A 23,347-nucleotide genomic window follows, 5' to 3' on the forward strand; every position below is an offset into this window, starting at 1 on the left:
GAGAGGAGAGAAAATGGGTCAACATCCCGCATTGCTCCTCCTACGTCAAACGGAATCGAGCAAAGAGGAATGGCGATGATCCTTAGGAGCTGTGCAGAAGTGTGACCCTTGAACTCTACTCCCACTCCAAAAGAGTGTGCGAATATATAAAAACAACACAGAAAAAAAAACTTGATTATTTTTATTAGTATTATTATTTGGTCCCAAGTAGGTTTCCATCACATAAATTTACCAGCAGAATGGACAAAGATGATGATTATTTTTTTTACCTTTCACAATTTCAAGTATCCAATAACAAATCCCAGTTTTTGACAATTGGACTTTGATCATTCTGTCATCAACAATGAATTAAAAACTGACGTTGTTCTACGTAGGTGAAAATAAAATATTATTCTCTTCTTAAAATACATTGCTCTCGTTGCGGACCTTTAATTGCCACACGATTCACTTCTGACTGGCCAAGTGCTTATTTAAAATGCCCTTAGCTGTTTCGAGGGCTGCCGCCGCCGAGACGGGTATGTGAGGTGCGATGCCGCTTCTCTCCCAGGCTGGTCCCAAGGTAGAGTCAGAGTGGACTGTGGGAATGCTGAGAAAGACGTTGCTGTCACCAACTTGGAAGGTCTTGGGCGGGTGGGATCCACCGGAAGTGGTCTCTCCCACTATCATAGCACGGCCAAGCCTCTTCATGATGAAGACGAACTCCTCTGCCGCCCCGGCCGTTGCTCCACTGGTCAGGATGATCAGAATCTTCTTGGACCCGTACCTTGGACCTAATCAAAAAGGACATTTTTAACACTAAGAAGTAACCAAGTATGAATGCAGTTACGGCAGATTGTGCAGGTCTTAAACTATTCCCTATCCAATTTGGGAGATTCGGTTAGATGGTTAACCACAGAAGGACTCTTATGTCAGGGATCTCAGTAAAAACCTTGCACATGAGTCAAGAATCCAGGTTAACAGTACTGTACCACAGAGCAGCATTTAAAAGCGATGGCCCGATGCCATGTCCAATTACCTGTGAGTTCAGGCAGTGTCTGGAGTTCTGTGGAGGTGCCAGAGTGTCTGTCTGTCAGCTTGTCCAGTACAATCTGCTGGTCGGCGTCAAAGAAGTAAGAGCAGAAACCGGCGATCGCTGTTGTAGGCCCACCGAGGTTGTTCCTGCAAATAGTCACAGGTCATAAGAAAAGTATGATTCAGGAAAAGGGTATCTCAGGTTGTCTGCCATACAGTAAGATAAGATGGTTTTACCTAATAATTCTTCCAAGAGGTTTTGAGCATCCAATCTTGAAGGCTTTAGTTGCTCTCCGTACATTAACCATCTATTTGGAGCCTATCGCTGCTGGTTAATACCACCCATCAATTTGGAGTCATAATCCAACTATAGTGGAACCTCTGTAGCTCTTTTTAGAGCAGATTAATCATGAAAACTGAGGTTCCACTATATATTTAAACTGGCTGTGTGACTCATGACACTACCAATGAACATATGCAAATTAAAAGATATTTAAGAGTGAAAGGTGGACTACACCGTGAACGAGGTGCCATTCAGTCAGATGGCAGTTGTAAAACTGGAGTGATAAATCATCCCCTACCAAGTGGGTGGCATGGCTCAGTGGTAGAGTGGGGTTGTGGGTTCGAACCATGTCAAAGTGTCCTTGAGCAAGACACTGAACCCTGATTTGCTCCCAGTGGACCTGGCAGTGCCCTGCTTGGTAGCAGCCGACCACTGGTGTGTGAATGTGTGCGTGAATGGCTGAATGTGAGGCATTGTAAAGCACTTTGGGCACTGTATGGTGTAGTTAAAAGTGCTATATTAAAAAGCAGTACAATCCAAGTGTACGAAAGTGACTATGTGTACTATGACACTACCAATAGATTTGAGCTTATCCCAGAAGACGTGAGACCAAGCAGACTGTACCCTAGACTGGTCGTCAGTCAATCACAGGACAATTGTGAAAGTGGAGTCATAGTCCAATTGCAACCAGCTTAGTGGACTAGTGGTAGAGTGTCCGCCCTGAGACTGGATGGTCGTGGGTTCAATCCCCGCCCGTGTCATACCAAAGACTATAAAAATGGGGCCTACGTGTCTCTCTGCTTGACACTCAGCATTCCGGGTTGGAATTGACGGGTTAGATTGCCAAATGACGATCCCTGCTGCTGCTCACCGCTCCCTCAGTAGATGGGTCATATGCGGAGAACAAATCTCACCCCACTTAGATGGGTGTGACAATCAACTTTAACCTTTAACCTGACTGTGTTAACCATACCACTACCAATGGGTTGGAGCCTATCTCCAGTTTACATAGGGTGAACGGTGTACTAGTCTAGACTTTCATCAGTCAGTCACAGGGAGATCGTGAAAATGGAGTCATAATTTAACCCCAACTAACTACCATTTCCAGATGGTTTAGAGTGAAAGGTGGAGTAGACCCAAAACAGGTCACCAGTCAATTATAGAGCAGTGATGAAACTGGAGGGATAATCTACCCCTTACCAACTGCACCAAAATGAACACTATCAACAGCCGATCCGACTCCATAAATAGAATAATAGGTGTACTTTTTGAGAATGCCTAATTCCGGTCCTTGAGGTCCAGAGTCCTGCACGTTTTAGATGTTTCCGCCAAATAGCACACCTGATTCATATAATCAGCTCATCAGCATGCCTGATAACAATCCTGATCTTGAGTATCAGGTGCGTTTGTAGGCACAAAAATCTAAAACCTGCAGGATTCCGGACCCCGAGGACCGTAATTGGTGAACCCTGCTCTATACAGTATATCTATAGCTACAACCATTTTAGCTGACCATCCCTATCCTTGTAGACATTTTGAACAAATATTAAGGGTTGGCAAAAAATTACCCACCTGAGGTCAATGATCATTGCGACAGTGTTGACAACTTTGCTCCAAACGTGCTCCACAATAATCTGGGCAATGGTCTTGACCTCTTCGAATTCTCCAAACATGTCAAAACGGAGGTAGCCGATGTTGTTCTCAAAAATGTCCGTGTGGAAGGAGACTTTGATGAGTTCAATGTACATCTCTAGAGTATAATTCTGAGGAGACAAACAAGCAAGACTTTCAAAGATAAGGAAAATGACAATAATGGTCAGTCAGTGCTCTGGGGTCTTACAATGGGTGGCAGGACTGGAGTGTTGCTGGTGGTCTTCAGGCTCTTGTCTCCAGATAGGCTCTTCAGGTCTGCAGACAATTTCTCTTCAAGGACGCTTTTTGAGACAACCATGCTGTAGTCGCCATTCTCAAGGAGCCCTTTAAGCTTTGATGCAACATCGGCACCTGTCTCCTCAAAGGCGTAGTTGTCGGCAATCAGGGCTGCCGAGCCCTTAATGATGGCAGGCACTTGGAGGCGGAGTTCAGCTATCTTGATGGCGGTAGCGAGGGCATCTTCCGCTTTGACTATAACATCAGGGGTGACGCCTGTTTGCTCCCAGGTTGAACCGGTGATGGGGTTGATAGACTTTGCGGTGGGCAAAGTCACATAGAAGTCCGTGTCGCCCACTTTGAATTGATCTACTTTGACCGAGCCCCCGGCGGTCTTCTCTCCAACAACGGTGGCCCTTTTCAGATTCTGGAGGCAGTACGCGATATCTTCCGCAATGCCTTTGGTGTTCTTGCTTGTGAGGATGATGAGAGGTTTGGTTGTGCCGTATCTCTCACCCAACAGCGTGGGGATAGACATCAGCTTAGTGGTTGTATTTGAAGGACGGTCATACACGCTGTCGATGTGAATCACAGACTCGGCGGCGGTGAAGTACGAGACAATATAGGAGAGTCCCGTGATATCCCCGCTGACGGTGTGGCGCAAATCAAAGATTAGAGCTGAAGTTGGGAGGACTTTGTTCCAGACTAAGTCTACCAGCATCTGGCCGATCTTGTCAGCAGCCGCCTCCCCGAGGATGTGATCGATCCTCATGTACCCGATGTTGCCCTCCAATATGTCCAACTTAATGGCGTGCTGGAGCATAGCGACGAGTTGCTCAGGGAGCAGCGCCGGCATTTGCGGGGCAACTACAGGGACGAAGTCTGGCTCAAAGGAGACCTTCAAACGGGGGTCACTGATTGTGGTCTGGAGCCCAGCGCTGAGGACTCGTGACAAAGACTCACCATCTGGAATATTGAGGACCTCCGTATTGCTGCTGGCTGCTGCGATGGCCTCCTTCAGCCCTGACAGCTTCTCTGGCGAGCAATAATTGTCTAGGACGATTTTTACCATGTCGACGATAAGGCTTGGAGGAAACGCTGCATGGGTGACTGCAACATTTTCAAAAAATAAAAGAAACGCCACCACGAATAGCGCCTTTGCCATTTTTGCCGGCTTCGCCACACCAAAGATGAGTGGAGCTGATGAACGGACCTCAACCTGCGAAAAGGTTCGTTGGCAAATGCCTCTGTTATGGCTGCGCGATTTCTGTTAACACACTCATAAGAGGATTTACCCCATAATAAACCTCTAATCGTATTATACCTTCTGTAAGGCAATAACAAGCTTGCCAAGTGGGCGTAGAAACCGGGAAGCATTTCTAAGGATTCTGTATGTAAATTTAAAGAAGGTCTTTTGAGCAGCTACAGTATGCCAAATTAGCAGTGTCATTTGAGTTGAGTTATTTAAAAAAAACTGTGGAAAAAAACTTATTAAAGAAAATTATTAACATGAACATTTCTGGAATGGCGTTCATCAGAAATTATAGACATTCTAATCTTTATGGTTTCATTATCAGTACAGTGTATATTTAACAACTAGTATGAAGCGCCATGCTTGTGTTTGTGTTTTTTTGTGTGCTGTGTCCCCCTCTGCTGGTCAAAAGTACAACAACACAACAAAACAATACTTATTTCTGCACATTGTATCAGTGACAAATGCTAAAACAAAATATCTTGAAAATATGTTTTTCTTGAAAATAATTGACTTCTTGAGCATGTTTTTTATTCAGTTACATTTGGGGGAAAAAGTTTAAGACTTTCTTAAAAATGCTAACTTATTGAAAATATATTTTTAATTTTTTTAATATACCTCTCAAAAATGACACTTCCTTAAAAATATACCTCTTGACTATGAGATTAATATAAATAATAATAATAATCATTGCTAAAATGAACAACTTGAAATATGACTGTTATCCACAAAACTACTTTCAAAAAACTTACCTAAAAACACACTTACCTAAAAAAAACAACAACAACAACAACATCAACAACAAAACTAATTCTAAAAATATATACTGGTAACTTATCTTTCTCCAAAATAAATTTCTTGTATTATTATTTAAAAAAATATACAATTTTTTTTTTTAAAATACTACAACTAATTTCTATGTGCCAACGCCCCCCCCCCCCCCCCCGCCCCCCAAAAAAGTTTATAGGGAGAGGAGTTTAAAAACAAAAATAAATTTAAAAAAACGTTTTTTGACCATTGATTTTGAATGGGAACTTTGGGGATGGAAACTTAATTTCTTATACACCAAAAGTAGCAAAATTTCAGCCAATCTACATGATGAATGCATCCAAGTTTTCACAATCTGATGTAATTCTTAGATCTCCACACAAGCAAATACAGGGATTGTGTTTAATTTATTTTAATTGATGTACAAATTGGGGACAAAACATCAAGACACTTGACTTCAATCAAGCAGGGGCTGAATTGGATCATTTAATTCCCAATTAATCTTAATAACTGATTTGACCAAGACATTATTTATTGTAATAAGGAAAAACATTTTCTGTTCCAAGGTCATTAATTAATAGGCAGTTGATATGAAAATATCTTTGGTGAGAGTTAGAACAGCAATCATCTGACAATGGCAGCATTCCTGCTGATAAATGGACAAACATTCCCACAGACGCGCGTGTTTAAGCACTCAAATATGCTCAAAATCCCGATCATACTTACATATTAGCGTATTACGAGAGCTCACGGCAGCAGTGTACTTTGGTACAGTTAAGTGGTCACGTCTGGGTCACTTCACAGCTGAGTGTTTGTAGACATGTGGAATAGCTGTTTCTTCATGGTGGAAACCCAGAACAAAGTTAACTTGCTCTGTTTTGAGCTGGTTAGCTTAGTTGACAGAACTGGAGAAGCTATTTTGGGTTCAGCTGAGGAACTCTTAGATCTGGATCCAAACACGTCTGGCTTATGCAAGCAACAGTCTTTATCCAAAAGTTACTAATCTTAATACCCTAACATTCAATATCACTTAGACTTTCATAACACACAATTATAAAAAGCTATTCTATTCTACCTTGCCTGATTGTACAGTGTATACTAAATAACAAAACACACAAATGAGATGAGACCAAAATGTATATCAATTATGCGCATTTGCTCAAACTCGCAGGGCCCCTAAAATATTCAGGGATAAGTATGCACACATATTCTATACTCGCAAGGCTGCTCTTACTGTAGAGCTGGGATAATCTTTTTAGTTAATTAACGTCTCAATTGGTACAGAATGCCAGCCGTCACGGTCGGTCGTTAATCTATTAAGCTTTTCAGCCTCCTGAGAAATTTAACTTACTTGATAAACAAGAGTTGATTATTATGTTTTCCGTTTGGCCTATGTGATGGCTCACATATTCACATCAGTCCTGTAAATGTTAAGTTGTTTTTTTTTTGGGGGGGGGGGGGGGGTCTGGCTGGCAATGTAGTGGTTCACAATGCTGCATGACATAGGATCATTTTCTACTCATTACCAGTTAGCCTGCCATTAACTTGTGACCAACCCAGGGTGAAGTCCGCCTTCGACCCACACCAGCAGTCCTCCTCGTCTGCAGTGGTTCACATAGCTGATTTTGTGCAGTTCGTGAGGGATCAATTCCTCGGACTACCACGCAGTCTTAAGGCAGTTCTTAAATTGGACTCATTCGTTGCCAATGACGACTATAGACGTCAACGATCCTTTTTTTACTGGATTGGCAGTGAATGAGTTCATCTGTGTCCTAACAATGACATGAAAGTTGGCTATGTGAACTACTACACTACTAATGGGCTGGAGCCTGTCCCAGATGACTTAAGATGAAAGTTGGGCTACATTCTGGACTGGTAGCCACACAATCAGAGGGCAGTTGTGAAATTGGAATGTTAATAATTGCCCACACAAGTACATGAAATTTGGCTTTGTGAACCAATAATCCCCTTTCTGAAACAGAGCTGTAGTATTCCAACCAACTTTCAATCTACCACATCCTCATAGTTTCAAATTTTCTGGTGACCAGTCCATGGATTAGTCAGCATTTCACTTGTTATCATCCGGTGTGGTTTGTGGTGGTTCACATTTGCACTACATTCCACTAAGTCATTAGGGGTATGTTCCTGATACATGATATACTGTATTATCCAAACATTATGGCCAGTAATGACTATTTTTTAGCAGACTAAAGATGACAACAAAATTGAAAAAAGATACTGTCATCTCAATTGTTTTAATTAATACACCGTGGTACATAATTTAATATTGTAATGTTTTGATTTATTTAATGCATGGACAGTCCATGATTGATGATAATTGATACAATAGAAGCTCTCAATTTTAACCCAATCCTAAATACCTTTTTTATGAGTGATTATTTTGCACAGTATTTATGTATTATGTCACTTTTAATTAGGGATGTAATGTCAATATCGTGATATCGCGATTGCCACAATATCGTCGTTGTCATGTCACGTCATTAAAAGCAGCACATCTGTTAAAAAAAAGTCAGGTTGATTTCCATTTGTGCAGTTCTACCACCCTCTGGTGGCTTTTTGTGTGTGTACAGTTTAATTTTCACAAGGCATGTTTTGGCCCTTCTATGTTTAAAATCCACGCTAATCGTCAGACGAAGGGGAACGTAATATGCTTGTGAACAAGAGTCAATATGTGGAGAACCTCAATCTGTGCGTGCATTAGCAAGTAAGTGCCTCAATATTAAGTGTTATTAGAGACTGTAGGTTGTTTATATGCATTGCTGTTATGTACAAAGCACAATACAGTTTTTTTAGTATGAGCTCTCTTTTTTTCCCTTTTTTTTTTACAATACAGTGACCTTTTTTTTTTATATCGCCAACCTCCCTACAATATCGTTATAATTATCGTATTGTGATGTTTAGATATCATCATATCCCTACTTTTAATCATAAAATATGAAATATCCTGAATAATTTCTGATAATTTCCTAATATTATGCACTATACAGGACTATGTACAGTAACTATTAATTGTCCAGTCCTAAGTGGCAATGATCTGTTGACTACTGAACATATTCTGTCTATTATTATACTGTAGTAGGAAACTATATATTGAAAATACAAATGTACAGATTTACATTTACTCATAAAATACCAGGGCACTATAAATACGGTTTTAATAATAACAATAGCATATGTAATAGTTGTGTTCTTTCTGACTACCTGCATCCACACTCTGCCACTTTCATCTCCTCATACAAGTATCTGATCGTGACGAGTCCGTTTTCCTGATACATGACAGTGATGGGGTCAAGTTTAATGGGGACGCAACACGCCATGTTGGCCTTCTTGGGGTTCCGGATGTTCATCAGTGTCTGGATGAGGGCGTGCTTGGACGGGGTGGATTCGTCTGTCAGTGGGTAGTAGCACAACCCCCGACATTCAAACGCGTCGTATTCCGGAGGTGCCACGATCCAGCTGTCCCAGCCGATGTCCCTGAAGTTGACCTTGAGTGACGTACGCCTGCAGTATTCCTGCTCCGCCTTTCTCCTTTTGCGACGATACTGAGCACCGGGAATCTGGTTGGTCAGATGATCGTCTGTGTTCCAGTTGGACTCCTGGTGGAAGATGGTTTCTTCTTCATGGAGGATCATCTCGCTGAGTTCTTTCTTTGCCTCCCGTCTCCTGCTGCCAATGTCGTCTGAGAAGACGATCAAAGCTGCTGAGGTGTTATCGCCCACTGAAAGACTCAAGCTCAAACCGCCATTTTCATCCTCACAGTTGTTGCTGTCTACCACAACATCAAATCCAGTTATTCCATTGCCTGACAACACTCCGCTTTGTACAGCTGAGGTGACATCCAACGTCACCCACATGTTCTGAGAACTTGTCAACTCTTTGCAAGCCAGAAGCTGCGAGATGGATTTCGAACCATCGTAATCCGTTTTGTAGACATTGACTGAGGCGGTGAAACTGTGGGAGGTCACCCTTGACCTGGTGTGCTTGAGGAAGAAGAGTTGTAATTCAGCGGTGATGACCTTTTCATGGCTGGGTATGCTGATGTTGAACAGCAGCCTGTGTCTTGACTTTGGGCCGTTTGTCACAGAATGTGTGATATCTGGAAGAGAGTTATGGACAGATCAGAAGAGTCATGCTAAACATGGCTGGTTGTTGCATGGAGATAAACGGTTATGGCAATGCACAACACAGAATATTTTAGAACTTTAGAAGTTCAAGTATGCTGCATTTTCCAATTCATTCATTGTGAAAAGATGAATTACACTGAAAGAAATACGCAGAGGTTTTTAAACACCACTGTACATCCAGCTACGTTTAGCTAGAAAACTATCATGCTACATATTAGTAAAAAAATAAAATAAAATAATGCTTTATTATTTTTGTTTTTACATAACTCTTCTAAAAGATATCTGTCAATTCTTGGATAGAAACCAAATTTGATAAATGCTGTATATTTCATATTTAAATTGACATTTATTAATACAATGTACTACTACTGTACTGTAGGCTACTGCACATGCTAACAAACTAGCATGCTACATATTAGGGAAAAATAATAAACAAACAAATGTAATATTATTTCTGTTTATACATAACTGTTCTAAAATACATCTATGAATTCATGGATTAGAAACCAAATTTGATCATTACTATATATTTTATATATTAATAGACATTTATTAATACAAACGACTGCTGTACTGTTCTGTACATGCTAGCAAACTAGCATGGTATTGCTACATATTGGTGAAAATTAATAAATAAAAGAATGCAATATTATTTCTGTTTTCACATAACTTCTAAAATACATCTATGAATTCTTGGGTAGAAGCCAAATTTGATAAATGCTGTACATTTCACAATATTAATTGATATTTATAAATACAATTTACTACTACTGTACTGTAGGCTACTGTACATGCTAGCAAGCTATCATGCTACATATTAGGGGAAAATAATAAACAAACAAATGTAATATTATTTCTGTTTATACATAACTGTTCTAAAATAATTCAATGAATTCATCGGTAGAAACCAAATTTGATAAATAATGTATATTTTATATTTAAATTGACATTTATTAATACAAACGACTGCTGTACTGTACTGTACATGCTAGCAAATTAGCATGCTTCATATTAGTGAAAGATAATAAACAAATGCAATGTTATTTCTGTTTATACATATCTATTCGAAAATACGTAAACTCTTGGGTAGAAACCAAATTTGATTAATACTCTGTATTTTACATTTAAATTGAATTTTATTAATACAAACTACCACTGTAGTTGAAAGGCAAAAAGTCAACATTTAAGTTGACATTCTCTTCTCGTCAATATGATGATGATGTACTATCAGTTTTGAAATTAACCAGTGATTGACTCGACAAGGAAGTGAAACCATATTACAATTTGTCCAACTGTAATCAATCAATAGATGTCTAACTCATTTTAATATCAAGTCAGTGTTCTTTATGCAACCCTCCAATTTAACTGTAACAGGAGATAAGTCAGAACGGTGGAAAAAGTTTTGAAATGATTTATCTTAGTCCATCACAAAAGCCTGGCATTTGAACAGGGCAGGGTGTGTAGACTTTTTATATTCATTGTATTTCACATCTTCCAATTTGCATGATTTGTTTGGCTCCATTTTTACACCCATGTCCGAAACCCACCTAGGGTTTTTGACAACACTTTGAGTTTTACACTTTCCCAACGTACCTTGGACACTGAAGCTGCGAATAACATCAGACTGAGGGATGGCCGTGCTGTCTGATGCGTACTTGTTATAGAGCTCCATCATGAACTGAGGCGGGTACATTTTCCCGTGCTCCTGAGGTACATCGGAAAGATTGAGTTTCCTCAGGAAGTCCTCTTTGATGGTTCCAAGAAGATTCGCCATCCTTGAGTCCACGTCTTCCTCTTCTAGGAGGTCCTCCTGTGTGGCGTGCCGGGAGTAAAATCCCTCAAGGTCACCGTCGTTGTAGATGTCATTGCCGAGCGGCTTGCAGGTGCACCAGCCTGTGGAAAGCACCAGACTCAAACACACCTGGAACAAGAACCTCCTGGAGTTGTGCATTTTTCCAAACAAACAACTTGCTAGCTTTTGTGATGGCAAGGTTGGACAAAGGAGATCCTCAGTGAAAGGACCATAGCAGTGATGTCCACTCCCATGCTCCCAAGAGTAAACACAGAGGCGACTAGTGTCAACCAAAATAGTAGCACGGCCATGCTTATCACCGCCATTGATGGCTTCTTTTAAGCTTTGTTATCAGTGGAGGGCTTGCCGCTAATGAAGACAGTGTAAACACTTGACGGCGATAATGAGGGAGGTCCTGGAACTGGCGAGGTTGCTAACGCACAGGGTGAAAGTGTCAAGGCCAACGGAAACAATAACAAAGAAAAAGTCTATTAAAAGAAACACAAAGTGCTTTTGTTACCACACCAGTTGTCATTTTCACGGTGCACAATAAAGCGAACCCCCACATATCCGTGGTTTCATGTATTTACCATTTTTATTTTTGAACCTGTCCTCCATTATTGACTGAAAAACAGTTTTTGTGCTAAGAATACTGATACAGGCCGATACAGATTATTAGTTGTCAAGGAGACCGATAACCGATATTTCAAGCTGATATTTGATTTCAGTAAAAGAGAAAATATTAGTGTCAAAATAAAATTTAAAAAATACTTTTTGTTTTAATTTTAAACACATATAGAAGTGATAGCCTTGTTTAAATTATAACAAATTAAATAAATATACTTAAAATCACATTTAAAATTATCCCCAAAGGCTCATGCGTTAAATTAATTACCAAAAACTAAAACGAAGGACATTTTTTGCTGTAATTAAGTAAACATAAAATGTAGTTTCAGTTAGTTTGCGTTTTTTGAAAAGCATTTTCATTTTGATTTTATTTTGTTAACGAAATAGTTTTTTGAATTTTCGTTAGTTTTCGTTAACTAAAATAACCTTGGGGTGGTGGTCAATTTTTTGTTATTTTGCGAATAGTGGGAGTTCATTGTAATCCATGCGTCCATTTTTTTTTTTACAGTACGTGTCCTTGTTAGGGATATAGAAATACATACATTACATTACATACTGATGCTTTTGAGATGTTTTACCAAAATAATCAAACCAGTTAAAATATTTTAAATGGTCATACTCGTGTTTCAAAATCCCTCTGTTTTTTTACTAACCAAACATTTACATGACCAGTCCAAGTTGGACACTGCAATGATCGACTGTTTGTATTTGTTGCCTCCATCACAAAACTGAGGGGGATAGCCGGGGGGGTTGTATTTGCACCAAGAACCCATGTCAATGTATCTGGGGACATTGGCCCAAGTCCGGCCTATCTTGAAATTCCTGTCTTTCAAACCACAAACCTATGCAGCGTTTTTGTCAAATCTCTTCCAGTGTGGCCCATTCATGTTTTTAGATGCTCCCACTGGAGTCGTGAAGTGATGGAAGTTACTGACCTAATCACTAAGTAATGGAGGCACGCATGAGGGAAATAAACACAGCAGGGAGATCCAAGCTAGGAAAAAATAGGAAGTTTGCTTAAAATAGAGATTTAGAGTTTTATTTTAATGTAAAAAAAAAAAAAAAAACAACAGAAGAAAAAAAACATTGTTTTTTTGTATTTATTACTGGCAGATAAATGCAAAAAAAAAAAAACGGAAAATGTAACAAAATACATAACAGTCTAATATAGTGGCTACATACATGCTAATTAGCAGTAAATTACTTGTTGAACATCTGCCACATATAGTGCATAATTATTAAAATCTTGGATATAGAATATAAAAATGAAAATAAAAGTACTGCAATAGGTTACATTAACATTTTATACTATTTACTGTACATATCACAAACTGTACACATTGTATTGGATATAAAAGTATTGTTTTGTTTTATGAGAGCCCTTGACTGCAATGTTCAAAAATAAACAGCAGGGGGCAGCAACACACAAGAGTTCCAGTATAACCTAACCCACTGTCAATACAATAATCATACAAATGTACTCATTATATACAACATATAGACAATGTTAATTCTCATGCATGTCGAACATTCTCTGGCAGCTACATGTGAGACTTTAAAGTGACATAATACGCTTTATTTTTTGTTGTTGCAATAATTAGTTCACTTAGAATGCTACCAAAGACTTTTTATGGTATGGTGTGTAGTATTTTCATTCTTTGACGTCATACATTCACCAAAGCTGTCCAGGGCTCACTGAAAAGAGTCCTTCAAGGTTGCTTGGGAAAAAAAAGATGGTAGTTATATTTTAAAAAAATGCAAGGAAAAGCCTGAGTTTCTTTTCAACCAGAACCAATGAAGTCTCAACTCCACATGACCACTGCCTGCGCTTTGAACCTTCACCTCTCAGAAGGGCTCCTATCGGCAGGCACAGGTATCCACAGACATTCCTGGATAAACCTTGAGTACCATATTTCTATCCGGGTCCAGGAAGAGCACACTGAGGGGACTCATCTTCTCTGGCACGCAGCACGGTTCCGGAATACCTGGCACGATTCCCACAGCCCGGACGATACTCTGGATGGTGGCGTGATTGGAAGGACGTACCACCTTGAGAAGCAGAACATAAGAGTAAGTGATGGATATGGACAATAATCCTCATAGAAATTTTGTAGGCTTCGCAACTGCGTAATACTGTATCCATGATTATTGGATGTGAAATCCCTTTATGGTTCAGTTGATTAATTTGGCTTTTTAGAGGACCTCAACATGCCTGAAAACTCGTCAATTTTTTGCAAATGGATATATATCTTTGTAAATACTGCACTGTAAAAACAGTTGGGTAAAAATAACCTAACTCTGGGTCATAAATGGACCGATCCTCTACTTGGATCAATTTGACCCAACTTTGAGTCAAGAAATGGGTCTTTTAGTGTAAAACAACTCAGAAATATTGGTCAGATCCTTTAATTGTGTCCCCACAAAAAAGGGTAATTTTGTACAAAACAACCCAGAAAGTTGGGTCTAATTGACCCATAAAGTGGATCGGTCCATTTTTTATCCATAATTGGTTTACTTTTAGAGTGTATGTATGTATTTTATGCATCCCATCAATTACAATTCTAATTACAGTTAACAAAAACGAACAAAAAAAACTAAGACTTAAAAAAAAAAAGAAGAAGCTACATTTATGATGAAAATGTCCATCATTTGCGATGCTCGTCTTATTTAAAGATAGGGGGTAGTTTTAGACTGCACAAACTAGCCTTAAATACTTGAAGCAACAAAATAGTGACATCAAGTAAATCCTCCTTGGCAGTAGTTGGCGCTATACTGAACATCTCCAGTTTTTGTCAATTAATGTCTTACTGGAGCTTTTGGCGTTTACATTTTTTAGTTTAACCATATAAAACCAAACGTATCATATTAAATGCAAGACATTTTGAGCCATCTGTTTCATGAGTATTATACCCCCCCTCATTAAAACCATAACGTATATGATCTGACACATGCACTGCACGGATAATCCATTAGAGGGCAGTATCACCCATCTAATGACTTTTCCAGCGACCTTGTAAAATCGCCCCAATTGAGAAAAGGAGAGATAGTGACACCTATACTTATTAATAATGGGAAATGTTCTTTCTGATTTTTGGAAAGACTAATATGTTTGATATGTCTGTCTTTATTATTATGTTTTTGGCAGTTATAAATGTACAAATTTAAAGCATTGTGACCGGTTGTATCAAATATGATACAAATCAAAAGTCATGTGGAAGTTGATTTTCAAAACAAATTGTTTTTGTTGGTTCAAATGGACCAATTATTACTATATTTACAAAGAATCCGAATTTTCACTCATATATTTCATGGTTCAGGCTTTATAGGGTTAATTTATTTTAAATGTATTTATTTTGGTATCATTGTTCATTTGTACAGGAGAAGTGTAAGGACAAAGTATTAAAAAACTTGTTTACATGTTTTGGGGTTTGAATGAGTTAATATATCACCATCATATCATGTATTAAATTAATTACAAAAGATGAAAACAAAGGACATATTTGCTATAATTATACAGTAGTTGTTTTTTTATGATTTTCATTTTTATTTTGTTAACAAAAACGTTTTATTATTATTATTATTTTAGTTTTAATCATTTCATTAGTTTTTGTTAACCAAAATAACCTTGGTTTAGACAAATGTCATACTTGAAACAACTCCTAGTAGGGAATTTTGGTCAGACAGCTTCAATCCGATGCAGTAATACTAGATAGATAGTCAACGTAAAATTGCTGAGCTTATTTTGCCTTTGGCTTCTAATTTAGCGAGCCAAAATGTGAAAACAGGTGGACGTTTCCATCTTATTATTAGCGTAGATCATTCTGTCAAATGTGTTTCCTCTCACTGACCTTGGGGATGGGGAATCCACAAGAACCAGCACAGTAATAGGCGTCGAATGACTTGGGCGCTAAAACCCATTCACTCCATCCTATGTCAGCAAAGTCCACCCTGAGGTAGCGCCTGGCGCAAACCCTGGGCTCGCTCCATTGTCTCCTGCGGGCCTTCTTCATCGTCCTCTCGTCAAAGCTGAACACTTCCCTACTCTCCTGGTTCTGCTTCCTTCCTTTGCTTTTGGATTTGGCCGGAAAATAGGTGCTCTGCCACAGTTCGTGGTTCTTAAGGGTGTTGAACTGGACCTCTGGGATGTCGTTGGTTTGGATCTGCAGCCGGAGCTCTCGCCGGATCCTCGAGGATGAGGTGGACGGATCGTCCCCCACGGGGAAGGGGCCGTACCTCTGCAGGGTTGCGGCCACGCTGTTGGGCTCGTCGATGGCTTGGTCATCAGCGTAGATAATTATAAAAGGCATTTTGTCTTCAAAAAGGCGCTCCTGGTTGTTCAGACTTCTATGGTGCTGATTTGCCCTTGATCCCAAATCGGTCTCCACCATGATGATGAGATCTTCCCTGCCTTGCTTGATCACAGTCGTAACATCCCTTGATTGCCACGCCCCTTTCTTAAAAGCGCTCACGCTGAAGTTTGCCAGCAGCGTTGCGGTGGCAGAGATTTCCGGCAATCCACGGAAGAGGATCTGCAGTGCAGGCGGATGTCGCTGGTGGGTGGCGACGGACGGACGGCGAGATCTCCGGAAACGCCACGACCGCTGGTGTTGACGTTTGTAGAAGAAGTGAAAGGAAGCGGAGAGAATGACCTCCGAGTCTTGGATGGAGGAGAGGTTGAACTGGAACATTTCTTTTCCATGCAACACTCCTGGGGAATGCCAAACACAAGAAAAATGAACAAAAAACACAATACGCACAATATTTTTTGCTGTTAAATACATTCATCTTTGTTACTCAATTCAACACACTGAATTCCTCATCCCCTGACATCAACCCTATAGAGAAACTGTCAAATGAAGATCTTTAAGGGTGTATGTCCCAACAGTAATTCTTGCAACCTCAAATGAAATACAAACGGGAACTACAGTATACGGACTTGTAAGTTCACGAGCGATTTCGTAAGGTGATATCAACAGCGGTTAACAAAGATCAGTAAATAATTTGTTTGGCTGAAATATATGTATTTTTTGTAATGATCTCTATGCTACGGAAGTGTAGAAGCAATGTGGAGTCAACATTTGACTAGCAAATACATTTGAACTTACTTGTAAATATGTTTGGAAATACATTTAAATGTATTTGCAAATGCGTTCGAGTACGCTAAATGCTAAATAAATACTTAGTATTTTCCTCATAATGCCACGGTGTGTCGACTTGCCCGTTGTTTTTATTATTTGGTAGCTTGTTTGAACATATTTGCAAGTGTGTGTCGAATGTATTTGCGAACGTATAAAATAAATACGTTCAAATGTTCTTGCAAATACGTTTAAAAGTCAAATGCTTTCAAGAGTACTTGTAGGCTAAATGCTAAGAACTTAGCATTTTCCCCACAATGCCAAGGTGTATCGACGTGCGCGTTGTTTTTTATTTGGAAGCACGTTTGAACATATTTGCAAGTGAGTTTCGAATGTATTTGCGAACGTATAAAATAAATACGTTCGAATGTACTTGCAAATATGTTTAAATGTAAAATGTGTTCGAAAGTACTTGTAGGCTAAATGCTAAGAATTTAGCATTCCCTCCACAATGCCACGTTGTATCGACTTGTGCGTTGTTTTTTAAATTGCAAGCATGTTTAAACATATTTGCAAGTGTGTTGGAATGCATTTGCGAACGTACGGTCGAAGTACGGTCGAATGTATATGCAAATATGTTTAAATGGATTAGCAAATACGTTTGCTCGTACTTGTAGGCTAAATGCTAAAAGCGTAGCATTCTTCTTCCCGGTGTCGACTTGCACATTGTTTTTTTATTTGCAAGCACGTTCGAACGCATTTGCAAGCACGTTCGAAAGTATTCGGAAAAACGTTTTTTGATGATCAAGCCGCTTTATTCACTGTAAATAACACTAACTCTATAGAAAATTAACAAAAACTATATATGCCTAGTACATTTTGCTCTTCAGGTACAATTTTATAATAATGTGTAAAATGTATTGTAAAGAAGGACTGTTGAAATTAGATTTTGAAAAAACATAACTTCATCCTAACCAAGTGCCTTTTTAATGCACTAATGTACTGCACTGCCTTTTTAATCTGACCGGAACATTTGATTGACAGTAATGACATCATCCAGCATATTTACCACTAATACTGTACACATTTGAGTGATATAAGCTAAATCATGGAAAATATGAAGCGCGGTAAAGTGGCTGTCTCATGCATGACAAAATCTCTTTTTAGATCACCGCTCACTTTACTTTTCAAGTGAGTACTTCCACCACAGCCCAAAATCCAAACATTGGATCCGTGCAATGGTGGGGTAACAGCATATGGAAATGCTTATGTGCTTTGTCTGGGTGTGATAATAGCCTCTTGTCTAACACCTTGACTTTTACAGCTACTGGAAAAGTCAATAACTAAAAAGACCCCAATTTACTAACTTGTCCCAACACTGAAAATGCATTTTAATTATAATGTGGTTATATTTTGCAGTGGTTTAGAACTGTACTGCTGTTTCTAATATCCCCCCTCTCGTTGAATAATGTAAACAAAATTTGGATGCAGCGCAGTACAACATCCCGTCTACCTGGACCTCATTAGGTTGCAGATGTATCTAATAAAACATCCATCCATTCATTTTCTATAGGGCTTGTCCTCATTAGGGTCACGGGTGTTTTTGAGTAAGGTCGCCAGCCAATCACAGGTCACAAATGGACAAATGACCTTTCACATTCGCAGCTATGGACAATTTAGAGTCTTCAGTGAATTGAATTATGTGTTTGGAATGTGGGAGGAAGCCAGACTCGAACCAACAACCTCTTAAATGTGAGGCAGATGTGCTTACGACTAGGACACTGTGCTATTTGAACTACAATACTGTAGATTTGCAAATTGGTTTCATTTGTATTTTCTATGCATTTTCAATGCATTAAAAACGTCTTTTTTTATTTAATTGTCTTTTTTCACTCCAGTTTATCGATCTATCTATCTATGATGAAATACAGTTCAAATGATTGCGTGACTAATGGAAGCTAATTCAAAACTTAAATTCGCATTCAATAAAAAAAAAAAAAAGTGTACAATATTTGTTATCTCGGCGCTAATGCGTGCGCGTGTGCGCACGTGTGTGTGGTTCTTACTGACTCGGAACAGCTGTGAAGCTCCTCACGGTGTTTCCTTGTTTGTGGCTGCGCGGATCTTTGCCGTAGCTCTCGTAGACTTTAAACATGCTGCTGGTCGCCGCGTCCCGTCCGGAGCTCGGATGCGTAAAGACGCGTCGCTCCGACGCCATTTGACTCCAAGCCGGCTCCAGAATCACCAACAGACGTAACGCGTTGACTAACCACTTTGCCATAATTGAGTTTGTGGTTAAATATTCCAACGATATTGAAGATGAAGTTATTCCCTCGCGCACTATTCGAGTGTTATCCAGGTAATCCACATTGGACAGTCCACGGCGTGCAGCTGTTCTCGCGGTGGGAGGAGATCGAGTGGGGTATGATGCACGCATGCACTTCTGCTGTTGGATGTCAGAAGGTGACAACCCAACTCGTTTTACTGCTCTCACGGTGTAGTGATGTGGTCTGGAGTGCCCACGCATAAATAGATCACCACGCCCACGCCCATGTACGCAGCTGGCCTTTCCACCAGGGTGGGTCGTTATTTCGTGACGGTTTGTGGTCATTGGGCATAAAAAAAAAAAAAGGCGGATTAAGTAGGAAATTACAGGCACCAAAATTAGAATTTGCAATTCCCTCAGAAATGGAGTGTGGAGGAAATGCACTCCGGACTATACGACATGTGTGTACTTCTCTTCTAAGTGTAGTGTAGATAGCATGTTTGCCTCACAGTTCCGGGGTTCTGGGTTCAGTTTTCAAGTTCAAGACTGTCGTTGTCCACAGGTGTTGGTGGTCTACACCAGGGGTTTGCAACCTGTGGATCTGGCTCTTATAGTCCCTCTTCTGTGGATATGAATAAATAAAAGTTGTAGTAGAAATGTGTTTTTTTTAACATATTTGTTTATTTTTTGATAAAATATTTGTCAAATTAATGATTAAAATTAATAATTCAATATTTTAAAAAAATGTCAGAGTCCAAATTTTTAAGTTGTCAGAAAAAGAGAGTCAAAAGATATGGAGGAAGAGTGATGGCTTTTTTTTAATTATCTAAAAATGATTTTAAAAAAAAGGCCCATAAAATATCAAAAAAGGAGAGGAAAAGCAGAAATGTACTTTCTATAAAATGGCAAAAAGAAATCCTGAAAATTACCATCAAATGTCCGCAAAATTGCCAAAAAAGTCAGAAAATTGATTTAAAAAACGTAACCATAAAACGTACAAAAACAAAAAAGAAATCCCCCAAATTACCACAAAATGTCCCCAAAGTTGCTAAAAATGTCAATAATTTATAGCAAAAAAAAAAAAAGTTACAAAAAAATTGCCACAATATGTCCATAAAATTGCCACAAATATCAGCAATATGAAAGAAAGAGCAAAAAGTCTAAAAATGTATGAATAAGAAGATGAAAGGCAGAAGAAACTATATCTCAAAGTATTGCATACTGCATATTTTTCGGCTTTTGTGCAGCTCTAATTAGCTCTTGGGCCCTTAGTACGTTAACTAAACTGTTTATTTATTTGGCCTAAAATGGACTTTTGACAAGTAAAAGTTGCTGACCACTGACTGACACATATACTCAACTAAAGTATACAGGTATACTAAAATATGCAGTACTTATTAGTCACAGTATTTGATCTGTCTGCCTCTATATCACTGTGTGAGGAATACAGTACAGTACTGTATTAATTTTAATATTGTAAGAAGTATTGCGTGTTTTTTTTTAGCTTTTTAATTATTCAACTATCAACAACAGACAAATCATTGGACATCATTTATGAGCTCACGTATGCTTGGTTTGAAGTTGTTCATACCGAAGGCAATAGCCAAGCAGCTCGCCAGCTGAACAATTCAAATGGAAAATGGATGGATCGTTCCATTTGTATTCTATTGGCTCCATGAATACTCAGTTATCAACTACTGATGTTTCATATTTTCTACTAATAAGTACTACATTGTAACATTTCCTAAGGAACTACATCAGCTCCACATGGACTCTCTTTGTAGGCTGTAAACTGAAGAAAAAAAAGGTTTTACAACACTGATTAGCTGCCACATTGGAGCTAATTGAAACCACTGTGAGAATATGTCACGGCCACATTCGTCTTCATTGAGTCTCCTACTTTATGGTCGGCCGGCTCCACTTATATGTGGAGTAAAGAATCAGTCAGAGCTGACTTTTCTAGACGTCTCATAATTTGTGGGATTGAAAATTCAACCCAATGAGCACAAATTGTCAATGATCATAAAGTCACCTCATTATAGTGGCCTCGCTGCCAGACTCGCGCTCACGTCAGCCTTGTTCCAAATATAGCTGCAAAACAAAGTGGAGGCTGTAGAAAGAGTGGGAATGAAGAAAAATATAAGTCATTATTGAGTGCCTTTGATATATACATTCCCCCGGCCAATATTGCAGTCTCCATATGGATAAAGGACTTTTCTTCTGCACTTTAAGACAAACAGCTGGCCTTTGGAAAACACATTGAAACAAATGACTGATCTTATCTTAGAGTTATTTTGATTGGAAAAAGGCTTTATATCGTTGACGCAAGCGCCGTTTCATCAAAAGCAGGGATGGTGAGCTTTTTTTGTTATCAGGAGCTTTTTTCGTCCTTCAAGCGTTTGTGCATTTGTGGGTGGCATTGTTTGTTGTCAGTAGTGAAAGCAACAAATTCAAAATGCACAATGTCATTATTTGCGCATTAGGTCTCATTGACACGTTTTTTAAAATCTTGAATGACATCACGGATGACTCAGCTCTTCTGCTGATGAGATAGAGGACTTGCCCCCCCCCAAACCATAAGATAAAAATACCTTTATTCACTGAATATTTGAGCGGGGTGCTCATCAGACCCAAAACCGTGAGGAGGACAGACAAGCCCACCATGTTACTTTTGGCCCGGGACCCGATCCTTCATCGTCCCACCCCACCCCCATCCCCTCCTCTTTTTCCTCTCCTTTGATTTGTTTTCATACTGTTGGCTGAGGCTGAATGACCATTCATGCTGTTCTGTTGGATATGGAAGGGCCATGACATCCTTTCAAATAACGTATGCCAAGCTCTCACGCGCACAAAATTGCGCGCACACACAGATTGTGAAATAAGTCTTGCTGATCTATGCTCTTACGCACGAGGAGTCACTGATGGGGTACTGCTTCACTCGGTTGACGTCAGTGTGGGTTCGGTTCACACACAGTGATGGTGATTGACTGGGGACCAGTCCAGTGTGTAATCCACGTTTTGATTGAGAGTTGATGAAATATTGTTGTAAGAAAGGAGAGGAAGACTGAGGGAAAACAGGTGCTACAAGAGCGCACATTGGAGTGAAGGCTAAATAATAATGGCGGATATCGGTGGTTTCTTTCCTCCTGGCTAGCAAGTGTAAGGTGCCACTCTATACGCTCACGTTGCAGTTCCATTCCAGTCCTGCAGGAGGCATTAATACTTGTGCTTGACAAATTACGAAAAAAAAGAAGATAGTTACACTCTAACATACAAAAGGCTTACAGACATAAAACAGACCAGGATGTGTTGTTGGAAAAAAATACTTTTCTTTTCTGTCCAATAATAGATTTAGTGCAGGGGTCTGGAAACTGCGAGCCACATGTGACTCTTTAGTCCCTCTAAAGTGGCTCGCTGTGTATCTCTAAAAAGAAAAAAAAAGTAGAGATTAATATTTTTTGACATGTTTATTTATTTTTTAGATAAAATATTATATTATTATTACATTAGAATTTCAATTAATTAATTATTTAGATTAAAAAAAAGATTAAATATTAAAAAATTCAAAAGTTGTTAAAAAAGTTGACAGAAAAATAGAGACGGAAAGTAGATGAAAAATTTTTTAAAATTACCTGAAAATGGCCAAAAAGGAAGAGGAAAAGCAGAAAATTATTATAAAATGACATCAAAAAGTAACTATAAAATGTCCAAAAACAAAAGAAGAAATTCCTGAAAATTAACATAAAACGTACACAAAATTGCCACAAAAAAGTCAGAAATTTAATTTTTAAAAAGGCAAAAAAGAAAATGTTTAAAAAATAACCATAAAGAGTCAGAAAGTTAATTTAGGAAAAAGCAGGATTTTTTTTCAAAAAGTAAACATAAAATTTCCAAAAACAAAAGAAGAAATCCTGTAAAAAAAAAAAAATACCACAAAATGTCCGAAAAATTGCCAAATACGTCAGAAAATTGATTTTGAAAAAAACAGGAAAGAAAATGTCCAAAAACAAAAGAAGACATTCCTGAAAATTAACATAAAATGTACATTAAATATGCACAAAATTGCCCCAAAAAAGTCAGACATTTTATTTTTAAAAAGGCAAAAAAGAAAATGTTTAAAAAATAACAAGAGTCCAAAAACAAAAGAAGAAATACCGAAAATTATCATAAAATGTCCTCCAAATTGTCAAATGTCACAAAATTGACAGACAAAATGACAAAAAGTAGCCATAAAATGTCTAAAAAGGAAGAACAGAGGC

General features: G+C 38.8%; 3 protein-coding genes across 3 annotated transcripts; all 3 read right to left on the bottom strand.

Annotated features, from left to right (window-relative positions):
* Positions 1–166: 166 nt before the first annotated feature.
* On the bottom strand, positions 167–4,432 carry rbp3 (retinol binding protein 3). Its single transcript, XM_077551801.1, has 4 exons — positions 3,135–4,432; positions 2,867–3,057; positions 1,016–1,158; positions 167–770 (listed from the first exon to the last, which is right to left on the bottom strand). Exons 1-4 carry the CDS (start codon positions 4,326–4,328, stop codon positions 445–447), a joined length of 1,854 nt encoding a protein of 617 aa, XP_077407927.1. The 5' UTR covers positions 4,329–4,432; the 3' UTR covers positions 167–444.
* A 2,204-nt stretch (positions 4,433–6,636) lies between these two features.
* On the bottom strand, positions 6,637–11,337 carry gdf2 (growth differentiation factor 2). The gene is made up of 2 exons (XM_077550839.1): positions 10,922–11,337; positions 6,637–9,300 (listed from the first exon to the last, which is right to left on the bottom strand). Exons 1-2 carry the CDS (start codon positions 11,277–11,279, stop codon positions 8,402–8,404), a joined length of 1,257 nt encoding a protein of 418 aa, XP_077406965.1. The 5' UTR covers positions 11,280–11,337; the 3' UTR covers positions 6,637–8,401.
* A 1,524-nt stretch (positions 11,338–12,861) lies between these two features.
* Positions 12,862–19,143, bottom strand: gdf10b (growth differentiation factor 10b). The gene is made up of 3 exons (XM_077551037.1): positions 18,893–19,143; positions 15,596–16,455; positions 12,862–13,796 (listed from the first exon to the last, which is right to left on the bottom strand). Exons 1-3 carry the CDS (start codon positions 19,101–19,103, stop codon positions 13,605–13,607), a joined length of 1,263 nt encoding a protein of 420 aa, XP_077407163.1. The 5' UTR covers positions 19,104–19,143; the 3' UTR covers positions 12,862–13,604.
* Positions 19,144–23,347: the final 4,204 nt, after the last annotated feature.

This window comes from Vanacampus margaritifer, chromosome 18, assembly GCF_051991255.1.
Source record: "Vanacampus margaritifer isolate UIUO_Vmar chromosome 18, RoL_Vmar_1.0, whole genome shotgun sequence".
In the NCBI taxonomy this organism is placed as follows: Eukaryota; Metazoa; Chordata; class Actinopteri; order Syngnathiformes; family Syngnathidae; genus Vanacampus; species Vanacampus margaritifer.